Raw genomic sequence first — 26,361 nt, forward strand, 5'->3', positions numbered from 1 at the left:
TTCTGTCTGGGAAGGCACATCCTACTGAGCAGCAGCAGAGCCAGCTTGACATACAAACTCCTGTTTTAGCAGCGTATCAACGTAGTGACCTGGGCTGGCTTTATTCTCACCTGGAAGATTATCAGCTATGCTTCAGGCAAGTTACTCATGCCGGCTTACAGACCAGCTCTTAATCTCTTGTACTTTTCTGTTTTGTCCACTTCAGAAATTTCCATTGCAGGTCACATCTGGGGTTTTTATTTCTTGTTTTTCTTATTTTTTGGGGGGTGTTGGTATTGTTCCAGTATTTGGTACACAAAGTGCAGACTCAGAAACTGAACAAAATCGCATGTTTTATGGAAAGGAAAATCCTCATGGGAGGCGCAGCCAAAGTTCATGATTAATTTCTAGAGCATGCATGCATGCCATGTATCAGGGAGGGAGGGGAGCTGCTTCCTTTATCCTTTATGCTTCTTCCATCCTCAAAAGAAACATTTGTAGCTGGTAAGGCTTTTAGATGTGGGATCTGAAAAACTGATTTCTGCCAACAAAAAAAGACCCAGACTTGAATTGCCTTGCAGGTTCTGTCAGGTGATGTTGGATTGTAAAAAGGTGTTTCCATCCTGAATAGGATTTTTAACCGTCTCTTGCTATCAAGAATAGTCTTCAGAGGCTGCTCCTTGCTTTGACTGCTGTCAGATGTTCCGAGTGGGGGGGAAAAAAAAAAAAAAAAAAAAAAAGAAAAAAAAATACTAGAGTGTAGTTTATAGAGTAGCTTCTACCTTCAAAGCTTGCAGGGAGTTACAAAGGAGAGTGTGATGAAATAATCCTCCATTTCCCATGTGGAAACTAGGGCAGAACGGAGGAAAGAACTGGTTTGGTGACTGGTGTGCTTTCCTGGTGGCTGAGGAAACCCACGTCCAGCTCCCAGCTTTCCCGCAGGCTTCCGGGGTGTCGCATCAGTGAGTCACGCAGGACAAGCAGCTGGCAGGGCTGACTCTGGGTCCCGACTTCTCCCTAGCTAGCAGAGCCCGGCTTCTCCAAGCGGTGGTGCGGAGTTGGACCTTAAGGTGTGCAGTTCCGCAGAGGCGTTTAGGAGAGTAGCCTTGATGAAAATCATCTTTTTAGCATCTTTGTGGCTCTGTAGTCACTTCCAAATCCCTTAAGTGTTGGAAGAATGAATAGAGAGTGTGAGCGTTGGAGCGATAGGAAGATGGTAGATAACAGAAGCAGGAAGATGCGAGGACAGTCAGCAAGTCAGTGGCTGAGCTGTGAGTAAAACTCCGTCCTCTTGATCTAATCCGCAGACAGCACATCTGTCTCCTGGCTGCTCTGGCTCTTCCCTGCTCTCTTGATCAAAGGCTAGATCGACCTGTGGGCTAGGAGACCATTGTCGCCTTTGTGAGCTGAGTGTTCTGTCTGTTCTTTTTTGAACTTAGGTTTGTGTGAAGTCCCCCATTCCCTCTGCCCGAATCTCTTCCTCTGAAGCGGTCACCAGCGTGTGGAGCCTGCCCCACACCCGTCACCTGCCAAACCACGGCCTTTACCTGTGTCTTCCGGTGTTTCCCGTGCGACCCGTCCTGCGGGAGTGCCTCCTGGGCCACCCCAGAGTTCACGCAGCGCTCAGTGGCTCCAATGGTGAAGATGACAAGGTCCAAGACTTTCCAGGCATATCTGCCTTCGTGCCACAGGACCTACAGCTGCATTCACTGCAGGGCTCATCTTGCCAACCACGATGAGCTCATTTCCAAGGTACGTCCATGACTTCACCCGCAGGTGCTGGGTGGACGCCTCCTCCCCGGGAAGCGGAAGGGTGCGTTCGCTCGCACTGCAGGTCAGTTGCTGTGGAAGTGCCTGGCCTTAACCAGTACTGCAGTTTTTGCTTGGAAAACGGGCTCTCAGCCTAAAGGATCTATTTGTGAGCTGCCATTTTTGTTTTAAGTGATCTTGAAAGTAGCTGTAGGGGACAGGTTTCCAAATTCGGGCCTCTGGAGCGCTTACAGGTGATCTGTCTCTTCCCATGATACCGCCGCCTCCCTCTCATTTCCAGCTGTAAAACTGCCCTAACTGATGGCCAGGACTGCATAAATTACCTTCCCGATACTTCTTACTCACGTACAAAGGGTTGTTGCATGATCATGATTTGGAGGCAAAGTGTCTGGAGATGTTCACTCTGTTAAATTCTGAGCCGTACCAAGTGACTACGCTAAAGCCCCTACTTAAGGGAAGGTTCTCTGATGCTTCTACGGAAATGTAAGATGGCTTTCCAAAGACTGATGGGTTGTTGGTCAAACCCTCGTATTTTTGCCAGTCTACTAACAAGACACTTGGCAGTGAAAAAGCAAGGGATGGATGGTAGGATGTGCTCTGAGCTGGGGAGAGTGGAAGGATTGCGTCCTGTCTTCTGATCTGTTGATCACAAGGGGAAGGGTCTTGAGGATAAGCTAAATTAAAAGCTTTCAGAGCCAGTAAGTCAGGGGCCTTTGATGCAGAGGGAGCAGGCCAGTAAGAGGATCTCTTTCTGAAGTGCGAAAACTAAACTTTCTCAGAGTGTCTGTTGGAGCCTGCAGTGCCTTGCTGTGGTCAGGCATCAAATTTCCAGGTTTTGGCTGCCTTGGCAATCAACTGTTCCATAAAGTTTATTCAGCTTATAAAATTTGTGTTCAGAAAAAGCAGACACACCATAAGATTTATTAGCTGAGATGAGAGGAAATTGCACTGTGAGCTCTGTGTGTGTGCGTGCTCAAGTTAAACCAGTTCAAGCTTCTTGGAGCAGCTTTGAGAAAAAGGCCAGGATCACAAGGGACAGAGGTGCTCTGCCCGATAGACAGCGTGTAGTGCTTCCCCCCTTCCTGTTTGCACAGAAAAGATTAGAATGTGTCACCTTGCACCAAGGGCATCTGTCCTTATAGGGTTGACATCTTAGCAGCTGTGAAGGTCCTTTTGGATTCTCCGTGTTGGGTGCTCAGACCTGTCTCCTTCTGTTGGAGGCTGTCTCCTTCCTTTTTCTCTTGCTTGTTGCGTGGGCCAGGTTGAGCCGCACCTCTGTGATGTTGTCTCCATGCCAAACAATTGAATTTAAGTATTCTGGTATGAATAATGCTGATGGCAGACTGCTACAATTTTAGTTTTCACAATTTCTGAATAGACAGGCTTCCTATTAGGCTATCACTTCTGAGTCATTCTGGGCCTTGTGGGGCCTCCTCTTGTTCTGGTACAGTTGCAGTGGTTCTTAGCAGAGCTGTCCTTGAGGGCTGCAAAGCTTCAAGCTTTTAAAGAGGAGGAGGTTGTACATTTCCTCAACAGAAAGAAGTTTTGAAATGTAAATGTCAAAAGCAGTCTGTGCCCAGGTCTGGATGTGAAATACATTCAACCTCTTGGACCAGCTGTGTGACTTCAGGCTCCCGTGCTCAGTTGAGATATCTGTAAAATGGGGTAGTCACTCCCCTGCCTTTTTATTGGGAGAGTTGTTACCAGCTGGATTTTGTGTTGGAACACAATATGCTTTACTGAATAAAGAAGGAGACTTGCTTTACTTACTGTTTTTATGGTGGATTGGAATTTGTGCTCTGCTTTTTTTGACACGGCTGGTCCCCAGCCAGGGAAAACACAAGGCTATGCATGCCTGGTGGTTTCACCTTTGACACTTCCTTCCCCTCCTTGTTCCATATCCATGCTCTTTCTGGTCCGCTGTGCAATGCAGCCAGCTTTGCAGGTAAGTAGCTTCCAGCAGGGCAATGCCAGTGCTGCAGACTGCTTGGAATTTGAGCTTCTAGCCGTTGAGGCATGCAGTAACTGCCCAGGAATGCTGACTGGTAAAATGTAGACACGGGAGGGAAGATAGGAAAGCACAATATGAGGCTATGTGTATTGAATCATGGAAGTATTAACTACAGTGTGCTGCGGAGCTTGTACCTGCTCGTTCTAAAAGTTCGTTGTAGGCTGTGGTGTACATTTGTAACAGTGTTGGGACCACGTTGTTGGTGGAGCACATGCAACTTGAATGCAAAGGATTTGGGGTTTCAGGTTTTATTTCTCAGAGTTATAAACCTTAATAAGATACATTCTTTGTATAATTGAAAACCTTACAAAAGTAATTGTGCAATCATAATTTGTACAACTGGCTATTAAACTGAGAACAGAAGGGCAGTCCCTGCCTCAAGGGGTTTCCAGTATGCGTAGAAACTTTCCCAGGCAAACTTAAATAGTCATCTTTTTATCTGTTTCAGTTAGGTTTTAAACATCTCCCTGAGGCCGCCTGCAGTTCTTTCATCACAGCCTTATATTAGCATCTAAGAACCAGGCTGTGCAATTGCTGTGCTTGTTTTCCATATGAAAATATGGCAAACGGAAGGAAGAAACAAGCACCGTGAGGATTGAAAAGGGAGTGGGAGATTTTGTCAAACCGGAGTGTTTCTCAGTCTGCAGTGTATCCCATCTTGGACCTGACTATGTCACTTTAATCAAAACAGCCCAAATGACACCATCCTTGGAAGCATTCCCCAGAAAACAGGCTTTTATGTAACAGCAGGGTGTTGGTGATTTGGCTTGATGAAATTAATTCCTCTATTCCTTTTGCCCCAAGGCAGGGACCACATGAGAGCTGTGCTGCTTTGCATGCCATGAGCTTTTAGCTCCTTTGGATACATATAAATTGCAGCATTGGCTCATGCCGTTGGCTGAAACGCAAGCTGGATCTGAATCCCAGTATTGTTCTGTGTCAGTCCATACTTTATTTCCTCTTCATCTCCAAGGTTCCCCTCTTAGCCCTTCAGCACCAGTGTTAACTTACTCAAAGTATTTTGCCAGGACCGGGTATCCGAAACTCTTTGACAAATATGCCTTGGCAGGGCAGTTTTTGCTTTCTTTTCTACTTAAGGAAAACTTTGTGCATTAAAATGGGTAGAAGGTTTCTCAATAAGCCGTTGCTATTTAAAGAAAATCAATGCCGAGGCTTTTAAGAAAATCCGAAGCTGTTACATGAAGCCAGTTACCAAAATGTTGCCTGCTTACTTGGCCTTTTATCTTCTGCAGCCGGAGGGAAAAAGTGGTTTAGTTTGTCTGATTTGTAATAAGATCTAAATTGTGGGCTGGATCGTCTGGCCAAGAAAGGTCTTACTGACTTAGGAAATAAAAGGTGATCAGGTAGATTGGGTGGAGTGGAGTTCCTTTATATGTCTGGGTTAGTATGAGTGGAGGTTCTTGTTCCTTGTAGCAATGCATCATAAAAATCTGTGCCAAATTTAGTACATACTCTTGTTTCATTGCTTTTTCCAATGCTTAAGTGGACTGAGACTTGGGAACTCAACCTTGCCCTGCAACAGATTCCTGTGCGACCTTGAGAAAGTCACTTAATGTCTTTGTTCCTCCTATTGAAATGCTGCTGTTTTGTCCAGTCTGTTTGGAAGATAAAGCTTTGGAGCAGGTACTGTCTGCTCTTAGGAATTAGTACAGTGTGTCCTAATCCTCTTTGGCTTTACTGTAAAAACAACAATACCATGCCAGGCGACTGTAGTTAAAAAGCATATTTCAGTGCCTTCCAATTGCCAAAAAATAAGTGAAAGATACTCCTCGTTACATTTATCTTTCCCAGGCACAACATCCCATGGTTTTTAGAATGTTTAAGAAAAATATATATTTGATAATCAATGGTGGCAAAACCTCTCCAGGAAGGAGGTAGAGGGGCTTTTCTTGAGAAGTGTGCCTTCCGCATCATTTTCTACTGAGACCTGGGGGGACAGCTAACATCATAGATATTCAACAGTGTAAACAGCATCTTTTCTGTTTCTCAAAGTGGCAGATGTGATCCTAGGTTTCTGCCTAGTTTGTGCTATTCAAACTCTTTGTCAGCCTTTTCTGTTTGAATTCATATGTACCTGGTGTCCAGTAAAAAAGGACGGGAACAAGAGCAGAAAGATACAGGCCAAACAGCTGCATTACTGTCTTGGTTGCCGACTTTTTTTGTTATGTGAACAGTAATTCAGCAGAAATGTCCCTGATTATGGAACTATGTAGGGAATGTCTTGTGGGCGTCCTGCAGTTTCTTTTTTTCATGAATTACTGTGATCCAACTGCTAAACATTATGTAGTGATGTATCCTCTGAAGTTAGCCTAAGGCTTGCTGAGGAAGTGTAATGTTTTCCTTTGATGTCTGCGCAGGACCCTTACTGAACACGAATGTGAAATCCTTCAACGCAAAAGGCTGCAGCTCCTCCAGCATAGAGAATTTAGAAAAAATAGAGAACTTGTGTGTGCCTGACCTTCTCAATTGGGGTTCGGTTGTTAGATAGGGAACACTTAGAAGCTCTCTTTTCTATCTTCCTCGATAGGAGTTGCAAGGTTTGTAAGCAAACCTTGCTCCCAAACATTGTGGCCTAGCTGCTTCCCTGGCTAGCAGACTGCTGGAGCTGAGCTTGTTGGTACAACAGCCTCTTGGTGAGTTTTATGGCATGCTGAAAGCATCAAACTTTGCTCCATGTTGCAACTGGGGGATCTTAAAAGGATTTGAAACTTTGGTGCCGGCTTTCAGATAAGTTGTGGATGAATTCAGCTATTTCGAAGCATTTGATGCACCATGTATAAGTGAAGTAAGCAGCCGTTGTTGGGCTTTTTGTTTTTCTTTTTTTTTTTTTTTTCTTCTTCCTTTCTTTCTATGTGGGGAAGGCAGTGTGTAATGTTCTTAGCACTTCGCTTCTCATGAAGCAGCCAGTGTTTGTATGTCAGTTCGCCTTGAAGACATGAAGTTATTTGCTGGGTGGGGGGAGCATGCACACAAGCTAAAACAATAATCCTAAAATTACGATGTGGTTGTTTCAAAACTTTAATGGAAAAAGAAAGAGACATTTAGTAAGTGTCCAAGACTCGTCAAGTGAAAATCCTGCATTTCCATCATAGGAAAAAACTGTGTGTGGAGTGAGGCGAGTATTCCCGTTTCATGGGTAAAGTTCACTATTTTTCATTACATGGGGTTTCTTCTTGCTTTAAAAGTAGATCTTGTTTCTTCCCAAATATGAATTTAAGTTCCCAGCTTCATGGTAATGAACTCTTAAGGCCAGGAGGAGCTATCACATCGTCACATCTGACCTCCTCTAGAGCATGGGCCAGCAGATTTCATCATGATTGCAGCATGTCTTTCAGAAAAAGCTTTTCGTCTTGATTTGAAGACTTCAAGAGGGAAAATTCACTGCTCCCCTTGGTCATTTTTTCCAGTGGTTAATCATCCTTACTATTAAAAATCGGAGACTTTGAACTTAGATTTGTCTGGCTTGTGCTTCCCGTCATTAGCCATTATTTTCTTTCTTTTGCTAATGAAATAGATCTATATTACCTACTATTTCTCCCTATAAAAGGTTGTGGTATACAGTGACTAAGGTCACTCTTGATCAGTTTTTTGATAGGCTAAACAGATTAAACTTTGTCATGGTGCAATGTTATTTTTTCCAGTTCTATATCATTTTTGTGGTTCTCTTCTACATCTTTAGCATTTCAACATCTTTTTTAGGACTGGAAATGGGGCTGGTCTCATTGTTCCAGCCTCAGGCTCAGCAGTAACATCTTTACAGCATACACATTTCATAATTGTATTAGTCTTACTGGCTCGGCACCGCACAGTAAGCTTCTGTTCATTTATTTGCTGTTAGCACTTTATGCACCAGGTTTATCAATTTTATGCACATTTCTAGAAGCTGTCCAGTAGCTTTTGGATCCTGCTTTTCAGCTCTTGTTCCCTAATGAATTGTCACTTCTAGGTATTATTTAGAGCTCGCTTATAATTGCAGGTATTGCTAGAGTTCAGTCTGTAAGTGATGAATAGCAAAGCAGTTCTGTGAGAAGTCATTAGCGTTTTTTAGCTTTCCATTTCACCGCTGTGAACTTGTGGTAAGGTATCTTGTAGTTCTTGGCTTCCATGAAGTTTAAAGTTAAATGTGGGTTGAGAGGACTTCAGTTCTCAGTAAAACAGTGTGTCATCAAAGTTGTAAAATGGGAGCCTTTTCCTTCACCATCTTGACCAGGAGATTGACCGTTGCTTGGGCAGAGATGAACCCTTGCAATCGCGCTTATCCCCAGGACACCTTTACTAGACAGACTGGTGTTTGCTGTTGCTGGCCTGTATTGCAGCAGGGAGGAGGGGAGTGGGTCTTGAAGGCTGTCATTTGAGTACCTCTCATCAGCTCTAAGAAGCCTTTATTTGAGAGGGAATAAACAAACAGAAATGCCCTTTGCAGGAAAAAGTCAGGATATGAAATCTGAGTGGTGTAATGAGTATTTATAATACTTATTCCATAGTACAGCTACCTAAATTAGATCTTTCTGTCCTGTGTAATTGCTTCCTCTGGGGCTTACCCTGCAAGTTACTGTGCTCCCTCGGTTCCTACTGTCCGTAATGGGATCTGAAGACAGTCAGGATCAGGCCTTTTACTTCATCAGGATGTGGTTGTTTAATAGAAAAAGCCCAAGGTAATTTGTACCTCCTTGTATAATTGTGTTTGTACAGCAATTAATTGCTATGTGATTTTAAAATATTTCATTCTGTTCCAAAAAAGAAGGAAAAAGGTAATAATTCAAAACTGTTTAGAATTCTCTGTCAGGGAGGAGGGACAGGGTAAAAATGGATTTTTCTAATCCATCACTTTCTTTATGGAAATAACTCTCTTTTTTATCTGCTGCTTCCTCTGCCTTAGAATTGATGACCTGGGCATAAATAAAATATTGTTCCCATTTATTATCCAGGGAACTGCCAGGGACGAAGGACAGTGAATCATCAGGGTTTTTGCTGCAACTGCTGCAAATCCTGAACAACTGGAGCACGGAGTTGATCAGGTCTGAGCCTTCCTGGGTTCGCTGGGTGTTTCAGTTGTTGGCCCTTGCAGTTGGAAGAGGAGGAAATGCCAGCAGGCTCGAAGGCTTGCTGATGGGGTGAACTGCCCTATGAACTTCCCATGCAGGTTTGTACTTTTAATCTGATTTATGGTTGTAAGAATGAGCCCAGGAAAAATGCAGATATGAGTCTCCCAACTCTGAGACGTCTGGTTTAATCTGTAATTAGTCACACACGCACATGAGTGGGAGCCACGCAGGGAGGGCTTTTTCACCTACTGCCTCTTGGGGAGAAGACCCTGGCTTCTCAGGAGGAGTCTCTTATGATATTTTCTGTTGCAGTCTCATTTTATAGTAGCAGCAAGTGCTATCAGAGGGCTTCACATCTGTTTTAGGAGAGCTGTTATGTCTGCCAGCAAGAAGCAGACCTCTCTAGGAGTCTGGCCTCTCCTGGAGAAGGGGCCTCAGCATCCATCTGTCAGAGGTGTTTGACCTGGCAGTTTTTCTCATCCAGCAGAACTGAAATGGGCAAGGATTGAAGCTGGAGCACAGAAGGAAACTCCACCCAGAGTCCCTTCTCTTAAAATACATGGTGTGTTTGCATGGAAATTGCAACTGTTAGGATAAGTAGCAATAAAAAAGGTAGAAACTGAGACTGTCTTTACGTGAAACCTGGAATTTGAAGATTTCCAGTGATCTCTCTCCTTTCAGTGATTGCCACAGAAGGAATGAGTTAAAATCAGATTAAGCTTAGCTGCTTATGGAGTATCTCAAATACGAACACCTTGATTGCAGCCCAGCTCTGAATGGGGAGGCTGGGGAGAAATGCAGGCATGGGTACACGTGGTATGCTTCAAATCCGTAAGAGGCTCAGCCTGTCCTGCACCCTGGCGTGGCTGAGAGACCTCAGTGTCTGGGGACCTGTCCTCTGGTGCACACGTTTTTGTTCAATTCCCATAGAGGGCACATCCACAGTAATAAAATAAATTTCAGTACAACAACGCCTGTTTTATAGTAGAGACGAACATTCGGAATTTAGGCAACAGATTAAACAATGAAGGATAACTTTTGATGAACAGTAGGGTGTACATATGGTGGCTTCATCTCACTGCAGTGGATCTTATCCAGGGACAGAGAGGAGCTGCTGCCCTGGAAAGATCTGCTTTTGCTGAAAAGCAAGTCTGCTCTCATTGTCAGCATTGGTGCTATTGTGAGCTTAGTGGCTGTATTAATGGAATACAGTGTTCCACTGATACGTGGACAGTCACTATTATGCTTCTAATTAAATAACTTGTTGCATTAGCAGTTTCCATCTTCCATCCCCATTCTGTCTTGTGTTTATCTCTAAAACCCATGCAGTAGCAATAATTAATGTGGAAAGAAAGGGCTTTACCCTCCCCCCTGCCACTCCTTTTTAAAATGACTTGATTGTTGAATGCTTTGAGCCAGCATCAACCTGCAGGAAGACAGCAGCACTCAAAAATGGGGGAAAAACCTCACAGCTGCTGTTGTAGCAATTGCAGATTCACCAGAATAAAATGCATTTTTCATCTCTGTATCCAGAAAGACACCACTCGGTTTGTTGTCATCTTCTGTAGTTTTTCACAGTAAGTAACAAAGTGCTTTTCTCCGAATTGTCCTACATACCAAAATGTAAAGGCTTGCGTTTGATGGATGTCACTGATGACTTAAGTGCTAGAGATGCCAAACTCATCTCAACTCCCTTGAACTTCCTGCAGATCGGGGAATGCTGGTGTCTGTTGGGAATGAGGCTGTGGAGGTAGAGGATCAGGGTTAACCAGCAGTACGGCCTGAGGCCCAGCATGAAGACCTGGAAGATGCGGATTTTCATTTCCTTCTCCCATCCCGTGTCATCTGGATCAGACAGTGAATGTGGAGCCTACCATCTCCTTTCAGGCGCTGCATGTGGGAGATGGCCTGGTCTTCTCCAGGGCTCAGGGCAGTGTTCCCGGGAGGAGCTCAGTGCACTTCATAGGGATAAACATCGCTTCTGCCAGCAGGCATAGCTTGGTAGTTTTCCTTGGTTTAATGTTGGGTAAATGTCGGTCTTCTGTCGGAAGTGGTCTTCTACTTGTCGTCAAGCAGGAATTAACCTGTGGTCTCTCTGTGTATATGAATTTGTGGCTTCCTCTCTTTAATCCAGTGCTGCTTCTGTGGGCTGGCTTGGCTTATCATTTGGAGTGCTCTGTGTGGGGAACGAAGCAGATCTCGAAGACATGTCCCTACCCTTTCTCCTCACTCCATCTTCCTGTGGGGTTATAAATGCTTCTTAAGCAGTGCACTTGCTGTTATTTTTGCCTGATTAAGCAGTCTGGTATCAATACGTATGTAGTTCCAGAGGTTGGTGGAAATAATTAGAAAAGCCTAGATCTCTTTTAACTCTTCCCTCAAAAAAGATATCAGTTTCCCATGAGATAGAGTAGAATTTTACCTGCACGTTTGTATTATACAGCACTTTGTTCCCTGGCAGCAAGAGGCAGGGGAAGGACTGGGGATGAAGTGTATACCCCACAAGAGGAAAACTGGACCTGCTCAAAGAACTCGATGCTCAATTCCCTTCCTATCTGCAAGGCCTGTGGTAGATCTTGAATCCTTGATCTGAAGTGAGGGCATGTGGCAGCCATCCGTGCTCGCAGAAGCTGTGCCGCCCTTCTTCCTCAAGTCTGCCCAGTGCTGCGTTAATGCAGGAATGGATTTTCCTTTGGCAGAGGGAAGCTGAACAGGAGAGGAAGGGAGAGGTCGTTCCCTGATACAGCATCCGTGCTCCCTGCTCTCACAGGGCTGCAGGGCTCTTAGTCACACACATCTATCCTCCCCTGCTTGGGTTGCAGAGAAGAGGCAGTTCCATCTCCTGCAGTATTTACTTCTAAAAGCAATTACTCTGATACTGCATCTGCTTTGTTTCCCACAGTATTTCCATCCTTTTTCATCTTAAAGTCAAGTTTTGAAGCACAACAGCAGCAGCAACCAGAGACCATCAAAATCACAAGAGAAGCCCCAAAATACTGTGAAGTTTTATAGAAGTAATAAATTTGGTGTATTTTTATTTGCCTTCAGTTGTTTGCGCCTTTAGCATTCACATTTTGAAATTTCACTTTGAAGTCTGTGGGCTAGAAACACATTTAAAAATAAATAAGAGCAGAGTCCCGGAGCCCAGGACTCTAATAAGGAGGCTGAATAGCACAGGACTCATGATAACATTATGAATCTTAACAGCGTTGCATTTGAACTGAGTCAAAGTCTGGAGGGGAGTGTGCCAGGTGTGTTGGAGGGAGAAGGGGACAGAGCAATTTGCAACTACTTTCTGAATTTTGACATGCTTTACAGAGTTTTGCTCAGGCTTCAGCTTAGCAGAGTGGTGGCTTAAATTGTGTTAGAAAACTTTGCTCTTGAGGAAGAACAAAAACCTCAATTTAGGCAATTTGTATTTCCCTAAATACTGTTCTTCATTAATTGCAAAGCCTCCAAAGAGATCTCTCCTTTGCAACTGCAATATAAAATTTCCCTTTGAAAGAAGTCTCTTGCTCTCCCCTCTGGTGATAATGGACAGTTGTGCTGACACATGAATTAATAACTGGGAATTTGCTCCTGGATCCTGACCCATTTAAATCAGTTTGTACAGCCTATCTGCCTGGGAGCAACACAGCCCCATCGGAGCATTGGTGTCACCTTCGTGTTGTGCTGACGTGTGTTCGAGAACCGCTCCGATGAACAGGACAGAGCAGCGTTTTCATGGCTCACTTCTGATGGGGTCGGGCATCTGTACTCTCCCACTTGTTTTCCATCTTCCTGAGCAGCGTTGATGTTACAGAGATAACGCTGCAGAGTGTGTGCCGAATATCATCTTGTGGTTCAAGATACTTTCTCCTTACCATTTTTGTTGTCTTGTGAACGGTGCTGTTTTTTCTTAGTTTCAACTCCTAGAAACATGAAAAGATGAGAGAATCTCACTTTAAAAAACAAAACAAACAAAGAAAACCAACAAAAAACCTGTTTCAAGTTCTTATTTTTAAAAAAAAAATCAGCTACTACTTACATTTGCCTGAATTTTGAGCCAAGCTGAGTATTTTATGGATCAGGAGGGGATGGCTGGCATGTGGCACTGAAACACTTGAGTTTCAGAGGACAGCAGAGAGTCTGTGATGTGAAAGCTGTGTGCGTGCTAAAGGCCTCTTGTAGGTTCGAGCAGGTCTGAAGATGGCTTCAGCTGGCGGTGACAGCTAACTTCTTTCAGTCTCTTTGGAAAGTCTGCCCTTCAGTCTCTTCTGGTTGTGGCACAGGGGACAGAGGACTTGGACCCAGCTCACGCTGCATTGCTTCTGCAACATGAAACAGTTCCAAGGGGTGAGGTTCTCCTCTCGCACACAAAGCAGGAATTGATGCTTCCCCCCCAAAAGTGGGATATAGCAGAAGCGTGAGGTTTTTCAGTCACTGATAATTTGCTCTATTAAATTGACCTTTTCCCCGACAGCGTCATCATACAACCTTTTCTGAGCAGCAGAGAATTTATTTCACGGGAGGCAGAGGCGATGCCAGCGGGATAGCCTGCTGGTATTTTTGCGGGTGTGTGTTCAGACCTTTTGCACTGTCTGGCTGTAATCTCTCCCCACCTGTCCTGTGCGGTGAAAGTGCTGAGTAGGTTCCTGTTAGGACAAAAGGCTCGTACCAAAACCACGTCTCACCCCTGCTTGTGTCGGGTGTGGAGGGAACAAGGGGGTTGAATGAACACCTGCTGCTCCAGGAGGCAGAAAAAAAATCGTAATAACATCTCCCATCAACAAAAAAAAAAAACGTAGTAACATCTTTCATCTTTCCAGTATGTGCACCTTCCTTCTCACAGACTACATAACCTGAGACATAAACACGGTGTAAAACTGCTCAGATGTAGCTGTCCCTAGGATGAAACACGGCAGACTCATAGTTATTCACTGTGTAATCGCACAGCGACGTAAGCTGCTGGGGAATAAGGCCGTGCTGAATTAATTGAATTACTTCAGAGATGAGTTTGGTCCACTAATTCCATATCGACTTTGGGCTTTAAATAGCATTAAGGACCCACGTTAAAACTCAATTAAAACTCAGGAACACAGTTTGAACAGGGTAAGGTCACATGTGTGCACGAGGTGGAATAATGTAACCGGTTCCCTTGACATGGGTCTGTATCTTGCATAATCAGAGAAAAATTGAATCTCGGTTTAATCTGGTCATTGACTGTCCCTTCTGTGAGGAAGAATAAGGTGGAATTAATGAACCCTGAGGAGGTCTCTGTAGTCTGTGCAGATACAGGGACCAAGTAATTGAACTCGTTCTCCCTTGGGAAATACTTGAATATGATGCAAGTAGATGGTTGAAATGGCTCGCATTGCCTAGTGCAGCCCCCAGAATCTGCAGCAGGTATTTTCGTAGTTAAATTCTCCCAACTTACTTTCCACTGTGCAGTGACTCACAAGTAACCTCCTCTTAGAGTCATCATGCACCTAGTGCTGTTACCAGGCATATTGGTTCCTCTAAACACGTTGTAGGACTTATCTTTTTAATTAAATCATTGTTGCCATAATTAATAGGGTTTGAAAGGTGCCATTAAGGCAGAGCTTTCTGTGTGATGTTGGTTGTTAGGTGGGATAGCAGCTGATAGGAATTGGGATTAAGTGCTAGAGGGAGCAGGAGGAGTGTAAGGAGAACCTGTGTTTTGGAGCATATCTTTATATGCAAACTTGTGTGCACTCCAGTTGGATTGACATCATGCTTTGGTCATACTTAAAGGTCTCCTTTCCCTATTCAGATTGTGTTTTATGAGAAATCTCATCCTTACATGTTTAAGGGTTAAATCAGCAGCAGGAAAGTTGTGCAAGTGACTGTAGCTACTTAAAACAAAAGTTGTAACGTAGGTGGGAAATAAGTGATAACACAGCTATCTCTGAATAGGTCGTCGGGTGAATTTTTCTCCCACAGACTTCAGTGCCTCTTAAACCCGCAGGTTCATAATACTGTTTCTCTCTTACTGAATTGCTCTGTCCCGATGGGGGTGTCACAAGCACAGAAAACATGTCCTTTTTTGAAGAGTCCGGATGGCTGTGGTCATTTGGCTCCTCCTGATGCTACCATTTCGCATTGCCTAGGACGTGCCGACTGCTGTTGTTCTCCAGCAGTAGCTTTGGGCTCTCTGTTCCTGTTTGCATCCTTGTAGTGAGAATTATTTCTAGCTTTCGAGAGCGTAGCCTGGAGGGGCACACTCTGTTCCTTTTTCCCCTTGTACCTCTTTGGGACCAGTTGCCTTTTCATTTTTGTTTTATTGGTTTCTTAAAAGGCTGCCAGCTGGATATAGGTAAGTGGGGGTTTTCTCTGCTGCAGTCTGCAGAGAACAAGCATCAGTATGTAGCCATTTAGTCCTGGCAACTGTTTCCTATTTTTCCAGATGATTCCAGCCAGCTCTTTTTGTGGTTAGCCTATTGTCAATGCCGTCACAAAGACTTGGGGTATTAATCCTATCATCTGTTCAGTGTGTGGAACTGCTGAGTGGGCTGTGCAGTGAATGAGAAGCTGTAGGTACTAGAGAAAAGGGGTATGGTGTGTAGGCGTATTTGGAGCACATTCAGAATTCATGCCTTTCCCTGGCTGTACTGATTGAATGTAAAAATTTCCTTCTGTGTCTCCAGCGGTCACCAGTAACGGGAATGTGCAAGTGCGAAGGTCTGATGGTGGTGGAAAGGCAGGTGGAACGTGAAACAGGCTGGAGTGATGGAGGGGCATAGCCCTTCTCTGCATCTGTGGTTGTCTGCGTGCTGTTGCTCCACTGAAGAAGGCTCTGAAGGAGTCATGCATCTTGCTGAGAGCAAACAGAATGGTAGATTCAGCACTGCACATTCAGGCCAGAATATAACAAATGGACTAAACCAAACTGGCAGCTCCCAAGGTCATGGGTGTTGAATATATAAGGATTCAGCTTTGAGTCTTGCAGGCTGAGTCCATCTCTAGCCAGCAGAACGCGTCTGCCACGAAGGAGCTGGCACTTCTTAGATGCTGGCTGCGTGTTACGTTTCCTTCTGTGGCAGATCTGGTTTAACAGCGTCTGTGAAACCCAAACTCCCTATCCTGCAGACTCTCTCTCACTAGAGCTGCAGTTCTGCACTGTGGTTCTTTGCCAGCAAATTTAGTTTGAGAACTTCCTACTCTGAATGACTTGTGTCTGCCCCCATACTGTGATTATTAAGTAGACTCTGTGATTGCCCTTTAAACTGGATCCATGATATAGTACAAGGAGAAAAAATTATTTCCCTCAAACTCACCCACCCCCCACCAAGTATTTGTTTTTAAAAATAATGATTTCACAGATCTAATTTCGAATCAGCACAGCTGAGGGGGCCATAATGAGTGTCTGTAAATTGGGTGATAGGAACTTCTTAAACCAGAGCAGCTGCCAAAGGCATCTTAACATGGAGCTTCTGCCGTAACGAGAGACAGCTTGGCAGGCCAGGATCTGCAGCCAAAAAGCTGACTCCAGGCTTGTGGTTTCCCACCTGAGTACTCAAATCAGCACTCCTTAGGCCCTGCAGCTTTTAGAGCCTCCATGCTGAGTGGAGCACCCAGGAGCGGGGAAGGTTTTTGAACGTGAGTAGTCAGGAGGAGAAAGCTGTGTATTGCACATCTCAAAAGCCTATATTGTTTTTTAGAGGGCTCAGGCAGGATGGGGAGGGAGGGCTTTGTTGCTGGCATATACAGACACGTTTCCAGCCAGACATTGAGCGTTAGCAGTGCAGAGACAAATATGTGCTTGGGCTTTCAGTGGGAAACAACAACAAAAAATCCTTTCCATTTCTTTCAAGCTGTTGTTTTAGAGAACAAGAAGTCTGGATTTATAAGCATGTATGTGAGATACACCTTGGAATGTGTATCAAGAAAATCTACATAGAGAAAATGTGTAGCATAGAAAGTAGGTCTTACTGCTGACTGTCACTGTTCAGGGAAAACCAAGCGTGTGGTGGAAATCTCTGTGTGTGTTTCTTAAAATAAAAAAAAAACAAAGAAAAAAACACCTGTTTGTGTATAAATAGATCTGTTTCTTCTGATTTCATAGTGCCCATTACAGCATGTGCCAATTTTTCTGGAGTGTCAGAAAAGGAACATCTCCAGAAAATGTTGAGGTTACAACACCCGGATAAAACCTGCCTGTGCTACCTTTATAAAGATACAGTCAGCTTAGTCTCACAGCGAGCAAATGCACTGGTGAACTTGAGGTGGTTGCCAGACCTTTCTCACTTCTTTTTATATGATTTGCCAAATCCTTAGCTAGCTGGAGGGTGAATATTAAGACAGGCAGCAGCACTGAAAGCTAAGCAGTGATATGTTGAAAAATTCTGCTTGGGCAGGAGATAATTAATGTGATTTATTTTTTGCGGTGACCGCCCTTTAGATACCCTAAAGCAGTGGCTTGAGCTGGAAAGAAGGGCACCTCTGAAAGGATGCTACTGTCCCCTGGGAGTGGGCTGGAATAGTGTCCAGTGAGCCCCGAACACAAAGCTGATGGGTTTGGTTTTGTTGTTTATTAAAGACAGGCCTTTGTACAGCAGTAATGGAAAATCCTATTTCTGTACCAATAAAAACTTTGCTCCCATGGTTGTTGTTATTGGCAAACTTAGTCACTTTGGTGTTTATGGAAAAGTATTTACTGGGAAGGACTGGATGGTTAGCAAGCTTCATCTGCTTTCATTTTGCTTTGATGGCACACATGTTGCTATGGGACCTTCTGTTTCATTCCTGTACCCCATCTACAGTCCATCCTTCCAGGCTGGTGTCCCTCTTCTGCAGCGTGGACAGCCAATGCCCCTGCTGTTTGCTGTAGCAAGGTAGAGCGTTGCCTGGGTCTGGCTTGGACTCTTCTTTTTGGCCTGGGGGGGGGCATCAGCTTTGTGTCGGTTCCTATTTTACCGCACAGGACGCTGAAACAATGCAGTGTGTGTTTTGTAGCAGTCAGGCTAGACCTAGTTGGCATGTGGGGTATCAGCCAGCTGACAATAACAATAATAAAGAACTTGAGTGCTGCAGAAGGATTAAAAGAAGCTTCTCTAATAAATGCAATTACACAAACATGCTTGAGCCATGTGTCCTATTTAATTCTTGCCCAAGACGAGGCATTCTTCAGGGTACTGCTTTTGTCTGAGTGAAAGAGATATCCAGGTGCCTCAGGCATCCTCTCTGAATCCAGAGTGGCTCTTCTGTGCCTTGGGTGGCAACAAATATTGGGCTTCAGATTCCTCTGAAGAACAGTTATTCCTCCAGGACTGAGCCAATTCTTTTGCCAGGCAGTGACTTTATAGCTGGCAGAGCCCTTGCTGCCATCCAGACCTCACAGGCAGCTTTCGTTGCTGGATGTGGCTCCCTGTCTGCATGCCCCGTGGCATTGTGTTTGCCCACAGAGGTGCCTCTGCTCCGTGGTGAGGAGCCTTTTGCGTACGTTCTTGCAATTGGGGATCTTCCAGTGGGCCTTTGCCACTTTCTGGAGAGTACCTTGGCACCAGGAAGGGCACCAGGCTAAACACCATTACAGGCTGTACTTGTTCTCTTGTCAGGGCAATTTTAAATCACGCCTTTAATGTGTTTTGTTCTCTCCTGCTGGTGAGTGAATTTTCCATCTCTGCCTTTCACATGAACAGGACTCATGATGGAGATAATGTCTTACAGGCTGTTACAGAGCTGCTTGTTGTTAACGCAGGCAGCACCCAAGAAATACTCGCTGGAGTTAATGGGTTGGTACCCCAGCTCTGGGAATTGGGACCGGGAGCTGGAAACATGCAGCAGCCTCCCCAAGTGCAGAGGAGGCAGGAGGCAGTTGATTAATGCAGATATATGTGGATGTAAGAAACACGGTCCAGATCATCCACAGGCTTGCTGATTCTCGGGCATGGCTTTGACTTTGCTTCTCTGGGAGGCAGTGGTTGGGCAGGCATCGAGGTGCATCCCTAGGGCTGGACTGATGGGAAGGGACCTCCCGGAGATTGCTTTATGTGATGCAGGGAGGGCACGTTTGTGCTGCCTCAGGGTCGGGTCATGCTTAACTTAACAAATGACCAGTGTTAGTGGGCCAGGGATGTTAAACCTTGAATGTTACTCTTTTCTGTCAAAGCTCTGTCTCCACCCTTTTAAGGGTATTTAGTCTGAAATCATGGCTCATCTGTAGAAGCTGAGGTTTTATGAAAACCATTAAATATTCCAAGGTTCCTGGTAAGGTGCAAGGTAAAGGATTAAATGGTCCAGAAAAGCTGCTCTTTGACTTTCTCAGCTCCTTGCTCCTCAGTGCATACATTCCCTGAGGTATCTCATGAGGTAACTTGTGTGCAGAGAGCAGCTGTGCTCTTGCTCATAAGCACCAAATGTTTAATTCAGTGGGTGCTTGTCAAAGTACATTAAAAATGCAGGTAGCACTTGCTGTGTGTGAGCCAGCTCTTGTAAGCGAGGCACTGTCACAGGGTAATGTTACAGACTTGACACAAATGGAGCCTGCTGGCTCTTGGAAGTGTCCCGGCTACCTGGAGTGTCCTGCCGGGCTGGCATTGCCCCACTGTCTTCGAAATGCTGCCTTTTCATGGTGATGCTGTAAGATCCCGAGGAAATGGGGGGCAGAGAGGATGTGCCACAACTGGTGATTATCTGGTGTGTTTTTGCTGCTATGTGGTTCTCTCTTGTCCACGTTCATCTCTATCCAGTTGTATCTCGTCCTATGTTTAGATCCAGTCCTGAAGATCTCGCTGGCATGAGTGGGAGTATGACGGCTTGCAGACACTTCAGCAAGGTTAAGGTCTTTTGTAAAATCACTAGAGTAGAGGTTGTATTTGTGTGCACAGCACCTTGCACAAATAGGTCCCAATCTCTCAGTTTGGTTCAGCATCCACGTGTGCAGTCTTCCTAAGGGGAATTCACGTGCTGTCAAGTGCAACACTGCAAAACTCTGGCAGTGCAACAGAAAGACTCCCTGAGCACCTTGTTTTTAGACGAGAGATTCAAATCAATGTTTGGCAGCAAGGCTGCATTAGGCAAGGTTGAGGCATAAATTCATAAACAGAACTGAAAGGGTGAAAATCGACATTGCTGGGATACGAGAGAGAAAACGGCTTAACTCTTGAAAAGTACATTGGGCTTGTACGGCACTGGAAATGCTGGTAATATCAGGTGAAGTTCCCAGTGGGCTGCCAGTATGCCTTGTGAAATGGGCAGACATTAGAACTGGAGGCAGCTGCTCCCTTCCCATCTGCAGGACAAGACCTCTGTTCATCAGTGCTCATCTCCTCCTGACATTTCGCTTTGTGCTCTTTCTGTTTTGAAGACTGTAACGATGTGCGTTTCTCAGGCCCTGGCTAACAGTTGCTATAACTACCATTAATGCAGTCGTTGAGGGCAGGTCCTGGTTTAGCCTTATTTCTATCAACCAGCCAACTGAATTTTGTTTTCTTGCCTTTCAGTCCTTTCAAGGAAGCCAAGGACGAGCATACCTCTTCAATTCAGTGTGAGTATAACTTTGTACATGTCACCTCTGCATCTCTTAGGATAGATTTAAGAAAACCCTCATGAAGAAGAAAACAGAAGCACAGTCTTCCTTTAGAAAACCTCTGCCTAAGACTTGGGAGCTTGCTGAAAATAATTGGAGAAAGGCAGAAAGTGGCACTGATTGATATTTGATTTTATGTTGAGGTTTCAGATAAGCAGCTAGGAAAAGGTGTTTTTTTTCGTCATCAGATTGAGAAATAAGAGCTAACAGATGAGTCATTCTCTTCTCAGAGAATGTAGTTAGACCAAAAAGTAAAAGTTTCGTAAATGTAGAGAATAAATAATATCTAAATACGAACTTACTTTTTAGAGCTAGCATAAAAATTAAGTATAATTTTCCCAATAACTGAAAATAGTTTTGGTGAGATGACTGCTGGGATGTCTTTCAGAAGAACTGCTGATTTCAGTTACAATTTTTCAAGTTTCCATTTGGGAAAGTAAAAGTACCATTTTATCAATTTGAAAATGAAAATCTTTCTCGAGTGCATAATTAGTGCAATTTACTAGAATGTTATCAATCTTCTGTTCAAAGCTTTATAGAATTTTTAGTTGAATAAAAATTCTGTTTTACCTTTTCATTCTGCTCGGGAACTGCAAGAGATCTTTGTTTCGGGCACAGCTGTGGTACTCAGTATCCTGAACCTCCTGCTTATGTTTTCAAATACTGCAATAAAATTGCTGTCAGCTTCATTGTAGTGTCTTGCTGTGGAAGGACATACTAATAGGGAGCATCTCTCCTTTTTCCCCAGAGTTAATGTGGGTTGTGGCCCTGCAGAGGAGCGGGTGTTATTAACAGGATTACATGCGGTTGCAGATATTTACTGTGAAAACTGCAAAACCACACTGGGTTGGAAATATGTGAGTATCAGTATCATTTGTTTTTCCTGTCGACATCTTTACTCCAGCCCTTTCTGAAGGTGTGTGTATGGTAATGTGGTCTTGTGGAAAGACCATTAACTTGGGAACCAGAAATGCGGGTTCTGGTCTGTAGCCATGTCTTTTTTCCTTCCTGCGTTTCCATTTTCCCTCCTGTCTTGTGTTTGTTGCATCCATTCAGAGCAGGAGCTCTTTGTGGCTAATGTATTTTTTAACTAAGAATATACACTGTGGGCCTGATTTTGGTGGGCGTCCCTTAGTGATACTTAACATAAATGAGGATAACTTCAATCAGACTTTTGGTTCATATTGTCTCTTTTCCCAGACGATACCAGAATAATAGAATGATCCATGTATTGTTAATGCTATGTCCTTCCCACTGGAAATGCTGTTGAACATGAGTTTATCTGTTTGCTGTCTCTTGCTCTTCATAAATTCAATTACCTTCAAATAAAGGCTTACGCTACATCCTAATTTGTGCTTCAGGAGGCACGCAGCATACTTGTTTGTCAAAACATTTTGACCAGTGTCTAAACAAAACATATATTGTATCTGTGGCCTCTGGACAGAAATACTCTTTAATAAATCAGTTGAAAGGTTATAAAAAGTAAAGCACCAAAAATTGATGTGGTAGGAATTCATGCAGAAACACAGCATGGATCTCACAAATGGAGGAGGACACTAAGTACATAAATTGAGTTTATTGTAAAACTAAATACAAAATTTTGTAAACCTAGCAGTAAGCCCAAGCCTCTCCAGCAATAGAATTACCTTATTTCAGATGCATTACGTGCACGCAAACAGCACACCTGAGCAGAGCTTGAACCGCTTTTGAGGATGCGGCCTCAATAACGGGAGTCCCTCCTGGTTAGGGATCCCATAGATTTCCTTACTTACAACTACTTAGTGTTAAAGCACTGCGTGGTTTAGCTGCAAGCACGCATCTCTGTAGAGTGGGTCCTTCTCGTCCCTCGGTGCCCGTTCGCTCCATTTCCACATGAAGTTTACCATAATCCGCCTTGTTCCCGATGGTAGTGTTTTTACAGCATGTTTCATCAGAGGACTTCTGCTTTCTTAACAAACATTAATAAATTCTCAGACCACCCTAGAGAGAGGTGGATTTTATCACTGATGATTCCTAAAGCATAGTCCAAGCAGCAGTTGCCGTTGGCCTGCAGAAAGCGGCACATTTACATGGTGCCGGTTGTTCTTTTTTTCCTGTAAAGATAGCTAGAAGCAGGATTTAAGATTCTTCCAACGTAATTTTCCTGAAAGCCAACAGGAGGGCCTGCAGTTTGACTGTTTTACTCTGTAGACAAGGCTAAGACTTGTACCAGCATTCCCGGATCTGATCTGTAACTGCAAGTTTACCCTCAGATATCATCTTGATCTCATTCTTTCTCCTTTTTTTTAGGAACACGCTTTTGAAAGCAGCCAGAAGTATAAAGAAGGCAAATACATCATTGAACTAGCTCACATGATCAAGGATAATGGCTGGGATTGAATGGAAAGAGCCCAGCCCTACCAGCGTGTAAGAGAATGCCATCCAACCGAACATTATATCCAAGAGTGAGAGAGTGACTGAACGCTTGGTTCCATGCATTTAGAGGCTCTGCAATTTGGGAGCATCTTCACACCCTTCTCCATCTTTATTGGTGACTGGCCTCTAAATTTCTGTCTCTCTGTCTCTTTGCTTTGTATCTGTTTGTGAGTTGACCCTGGCTGCTTCTCTCTCTGTTCTGGCGTTGGCTAAGAGAATGCACCGAGTGCCCGACAGCCATTCCATGTTGATGAATGTTTAAGTACAAACTGAAGTTGGCTCTGTGGTGGCATTTTATCAGAAGGTCTCGGTGCGGGAGGAAGACCCGAGTTTTGGGCAGGAGAAGGTGATAGGGGGTGGGGAGTGGGCCCGAAGGGAAGTCATCAGAAGTTGAAACTGTACTTCTCCTTTAAGTCCTGGTTAACCAAGGCTTGAAACTATCTACTTGTCTAAATGGACAGAAAAATACCTCACAGCTGCGTTCTCTCCGAATCGTAAAACCGCTGCTCCGTCGGCGGAGCTTCAGTCTAAGCCGGCTGAGCACAAGTCATAACCAGTTCCTCCCGCAAGCTAATCGCAATTCTGTGTTTTGTTTGCCATTTATGAACTTGATGTTTGGGGGGGGAGGACCTGAAGGCTGGAGAGATTCCCTGCCTCTCCTTTTTCTCACTGTTTCAGGGTAGGTAGGCCAAACATCCCAACAAAGCACAGCTGTGGGGAGCATCCTCACAGCTGGAGAAACCAAATCCTGACTCTTGAGCCCTTCAGAGAAGAGGAGAAAACCACTTAAGGCACAAGGGGGCTGGAGCTGCAGCTTAGAAGATATGACAGGGGGGAAAAAAAGGCACGTGCTAGGCAAGAAAGAGGAAATTACGTAGAGGAGGATGGGGACAAACTTAGTAACGCAGGGTATCCCTTGATTTCCCGGCCTCCACTGAGCATCCTTGGGGGTCTTTTACCAATCCTTCACAAGTGCGAGTAGGAAAACGCTATTACAGAATCTTTCTCTTCAATCCCAGGCCCCAGCCATCAGCTCCACTCTTGGAGCCTGGCAGAGAAATGGTGTGAGAGTGGGGAGAGGAGGGAGCAGAGGAGCCTGGCGGTTGTAGCAGTGTTGCACAGGTGGATATTTCAAGCCATGAGGTATCCTCCCCAAAACCTTCCCCCCTTTTCCCACTCCCAGAAGCCTGTTGCAGGCACAGGGAGAATGGGAAAGAAAAAAGAAATTAAACATCTTCCCCCTACCCCTGAAATTGTCTATGCCTTAGAGTTTACAGGGGAGGGGTAGATGTGGGCATCATAACTGCAAGGGACAAGTCCTTCCCATTTTAATTTTTTCGTTTTAATTAGTGTGGACCTTCCTGAGGTAGTTCGTGGGGAAGGGGCATCGTGCGTGAGAGGGGAGCTGCGTTAGACATAAATGACAATGTGAAGTTTGCTCTGCAACAGTCCAGCCAGTATCTGGTGCATAACTCAAGACTATTTAACCGAATTAGTTTTATCTCTCTGAGTGAATTTTCTTTTTGTTTGTGGTATTCTTTCAAGTAGGTTAATCCATTGGGGGAAATCTTTCTTAATCCAGAAGGAAAGAGTATTGTGCAGGGGTTTGTAACTCCTTATGAAACTGAAGCTTTGGAGCTGTAATCGGTTGTCGCTTGCCCCCACCCCCAAGAGACTCCCAGTTAGCTGCGGGGATCAGGACGGAGGGCTGGTGGCAAGAAGGTAATTTGCTGTTAAATGAAGGGGATGTGAGCAGAGACGCTACTTAAGGGTCAGGGTGGAACTTGCATGTTGGGTCCTTGTGCTGAAACGCAAACCTGATGGCCCATGTAAGCAAAGGCTGTTTTTTCTCTTGAACAACTATTCCTTACAACCTTGGAGAGAGAAGTGAGATGGAGGCTGGCCGCGGCTCCTGCAATGGATGGAGTTGGCTCGGTTTGTGGCTAGCCTGTTAGGAGGTGGCTTCTGCCTTCACCCTTTCTGCTGTGGCTGTGTAACAGTTGCTTCAGCTTTCGTTTCTGATTGTCTCTGCTTCCATCATCCACATTCCCTTCGGTGACAAAAATCTAGTAGAAATCAAAAATTCTGCAGTACCCGCTATCTTGTTGACTTTGGCACTGACCTGGTCCCATTTTCCTGTCCTTTGGTTGGTGATCCGTGACAATATATTGGGTTTTGACTAGTGGGAAGTAATTTGCGTTCTTTGAAGAGCTCTTCAGTCTCCCCAGATACGTAGCCTTTAAAGGGGTCTGGCTGGAGCTGGGAGAAGTAAGGGATAACCCCAAATCATTAATATGAGGTTGAGAAAAAGAGCACACAGGGGCTTATGGTTTTATGTTGGTATTTAGAGTCATGGCCTATAAAAAAACGATATAAAAGGTAGGCCTGTCTAGAGGACTGCTCTGAGAAATAAGAACAGTTACTACAGAGAGCTACCAGATGTAAATGTTTTTATCCATATATTTGGGAGATGATCCATCAGATCGTGCTGTTTTTAACTGTTCACAGGAGTTATGCTTTTAATGGCAACTAGTCTAAGCTTGAATACGGCAAGATGTTAATCTGCTTTTAATTGGTTTTGTCCCATCAGCATCCACAGATTTCACACTTGCTGAGAATCTGGCCTCAAACCCTGATAGGAAAGAAATATGTGTGCCTGTGAACGTCCCCAACACCCAGAGAATTATCTATAGAGTGACTTTAATACAATGTACAGGGGGATAAGGAGAAACGGGCTTGTGAGGCTCATTGACATTAGTTCTCTGCTATGCGTCCATTAAATATGAAGTACTTCTTAGTCCGCTGCTAACTCATCTGTGACTTACTGTATTAAGACACATGACAGTATTGGGAGCTGGTGACCAGACAGGATGATCAGATCTGTGTGCAAGTGGCTACCACAATCAGCGCAGGCTAAATTGATGACTCGTAGAGTGATATATTCAGAGCATAACCAAAGAACCTCACTCTCTGCATCCCTCTGGTCGTGCGAGTTGACTGTAGTCAGTTCGTTAGCGACTGGGGTGAGCAAGGTGGGACCGTTGAGCTGGAGATGTGGTCCATGGAAACTGCCTTCTTCAGGCAGGCAACGCCTGAACGCAAAGCACCGAGTGCCTGTGGTGCTGCTTTCCGTGGGTGACATCCTCGAGAAAACACAAACAGCAGCGAGTTTTGCTCTTTTTTTATGTGGCAGCCTCGTCTCTGGCAAGCTGCGTGCACCCTTGAGTTTACATCACCGCTGTCTACCCCAAAGCTCAGACTTGAGTAAGTTTTAAATTGTTTTGCTCTGGTGGGTTATCTGGTGTGAAATCCTGATCCCTGTAATAAATATTCAGATGATAATATATACAAAGCAGAAAAAAAACATTATCTTGTGAAATATACTTTTGTAAATAATATTTAATTTTTTTAAAAAAATAATATATTTGGTGCTGTTTTCTCAGAGCCCCTCCCTGAGAGCACGTTTTTGTTGTTTATAAATGATACTGTTTCCTTCTGTATTTGTTGGAAAATATGTTTAAAGGGAAACAAAAATCATAATATACGTTGTCCTCTTAAGTCGATCCATTTTTCCTCTGGACGTGGCAGGA

The 26,361-nt window shown here is 44.4% G+C and overlaps 1 protein-coding gene across 1 annotated transcript; it reads left to right on the plus strand.

Moving 5' to 3' along the window:
- The first annotated feature begins 1,418 nt into the window (after positions 1-1,418).
- LOC104079026 (protein yippee-like 2) lies at positions 1,419-23,732 on the plus strand. Its single transcript, XM_009580895.1, has 4 exons — positions 1,419-1,731; positions 20,271-20,314; positions 21,105-21,213; positions 22,646-23,732. The coding sequence occupies exons 1-4, from the start codon at positions 1,615-1,617 to the stop codon at positions 22,733-22,735; spliced, it is 360 nt and encodes a 119-aa protein (XP_009579190.1). The 5' UTR covers positions 1,419-1,614; the 3' UTR covers positions 22,736-23,732.
- The last annotated feature ends 2,629 nt before the right edge of the window (positions 23,733-26,361 follow it).

This window comes from Fulmarus glacialis, unplaced genomic scaffold (genome assembly GCF_000690835.1).
Source record: "Fulmarus glacialis isolate BGI_N327 unplaced genomic scaffold, ASM69083v1 scaffold46376, whole genome shotgun sequence".
NCBI lineage: Eukaryota > Metazoa > Chordata > Aves > Procellariiformes > Procellariidae > Fulmarus > Fulmarus glacialis.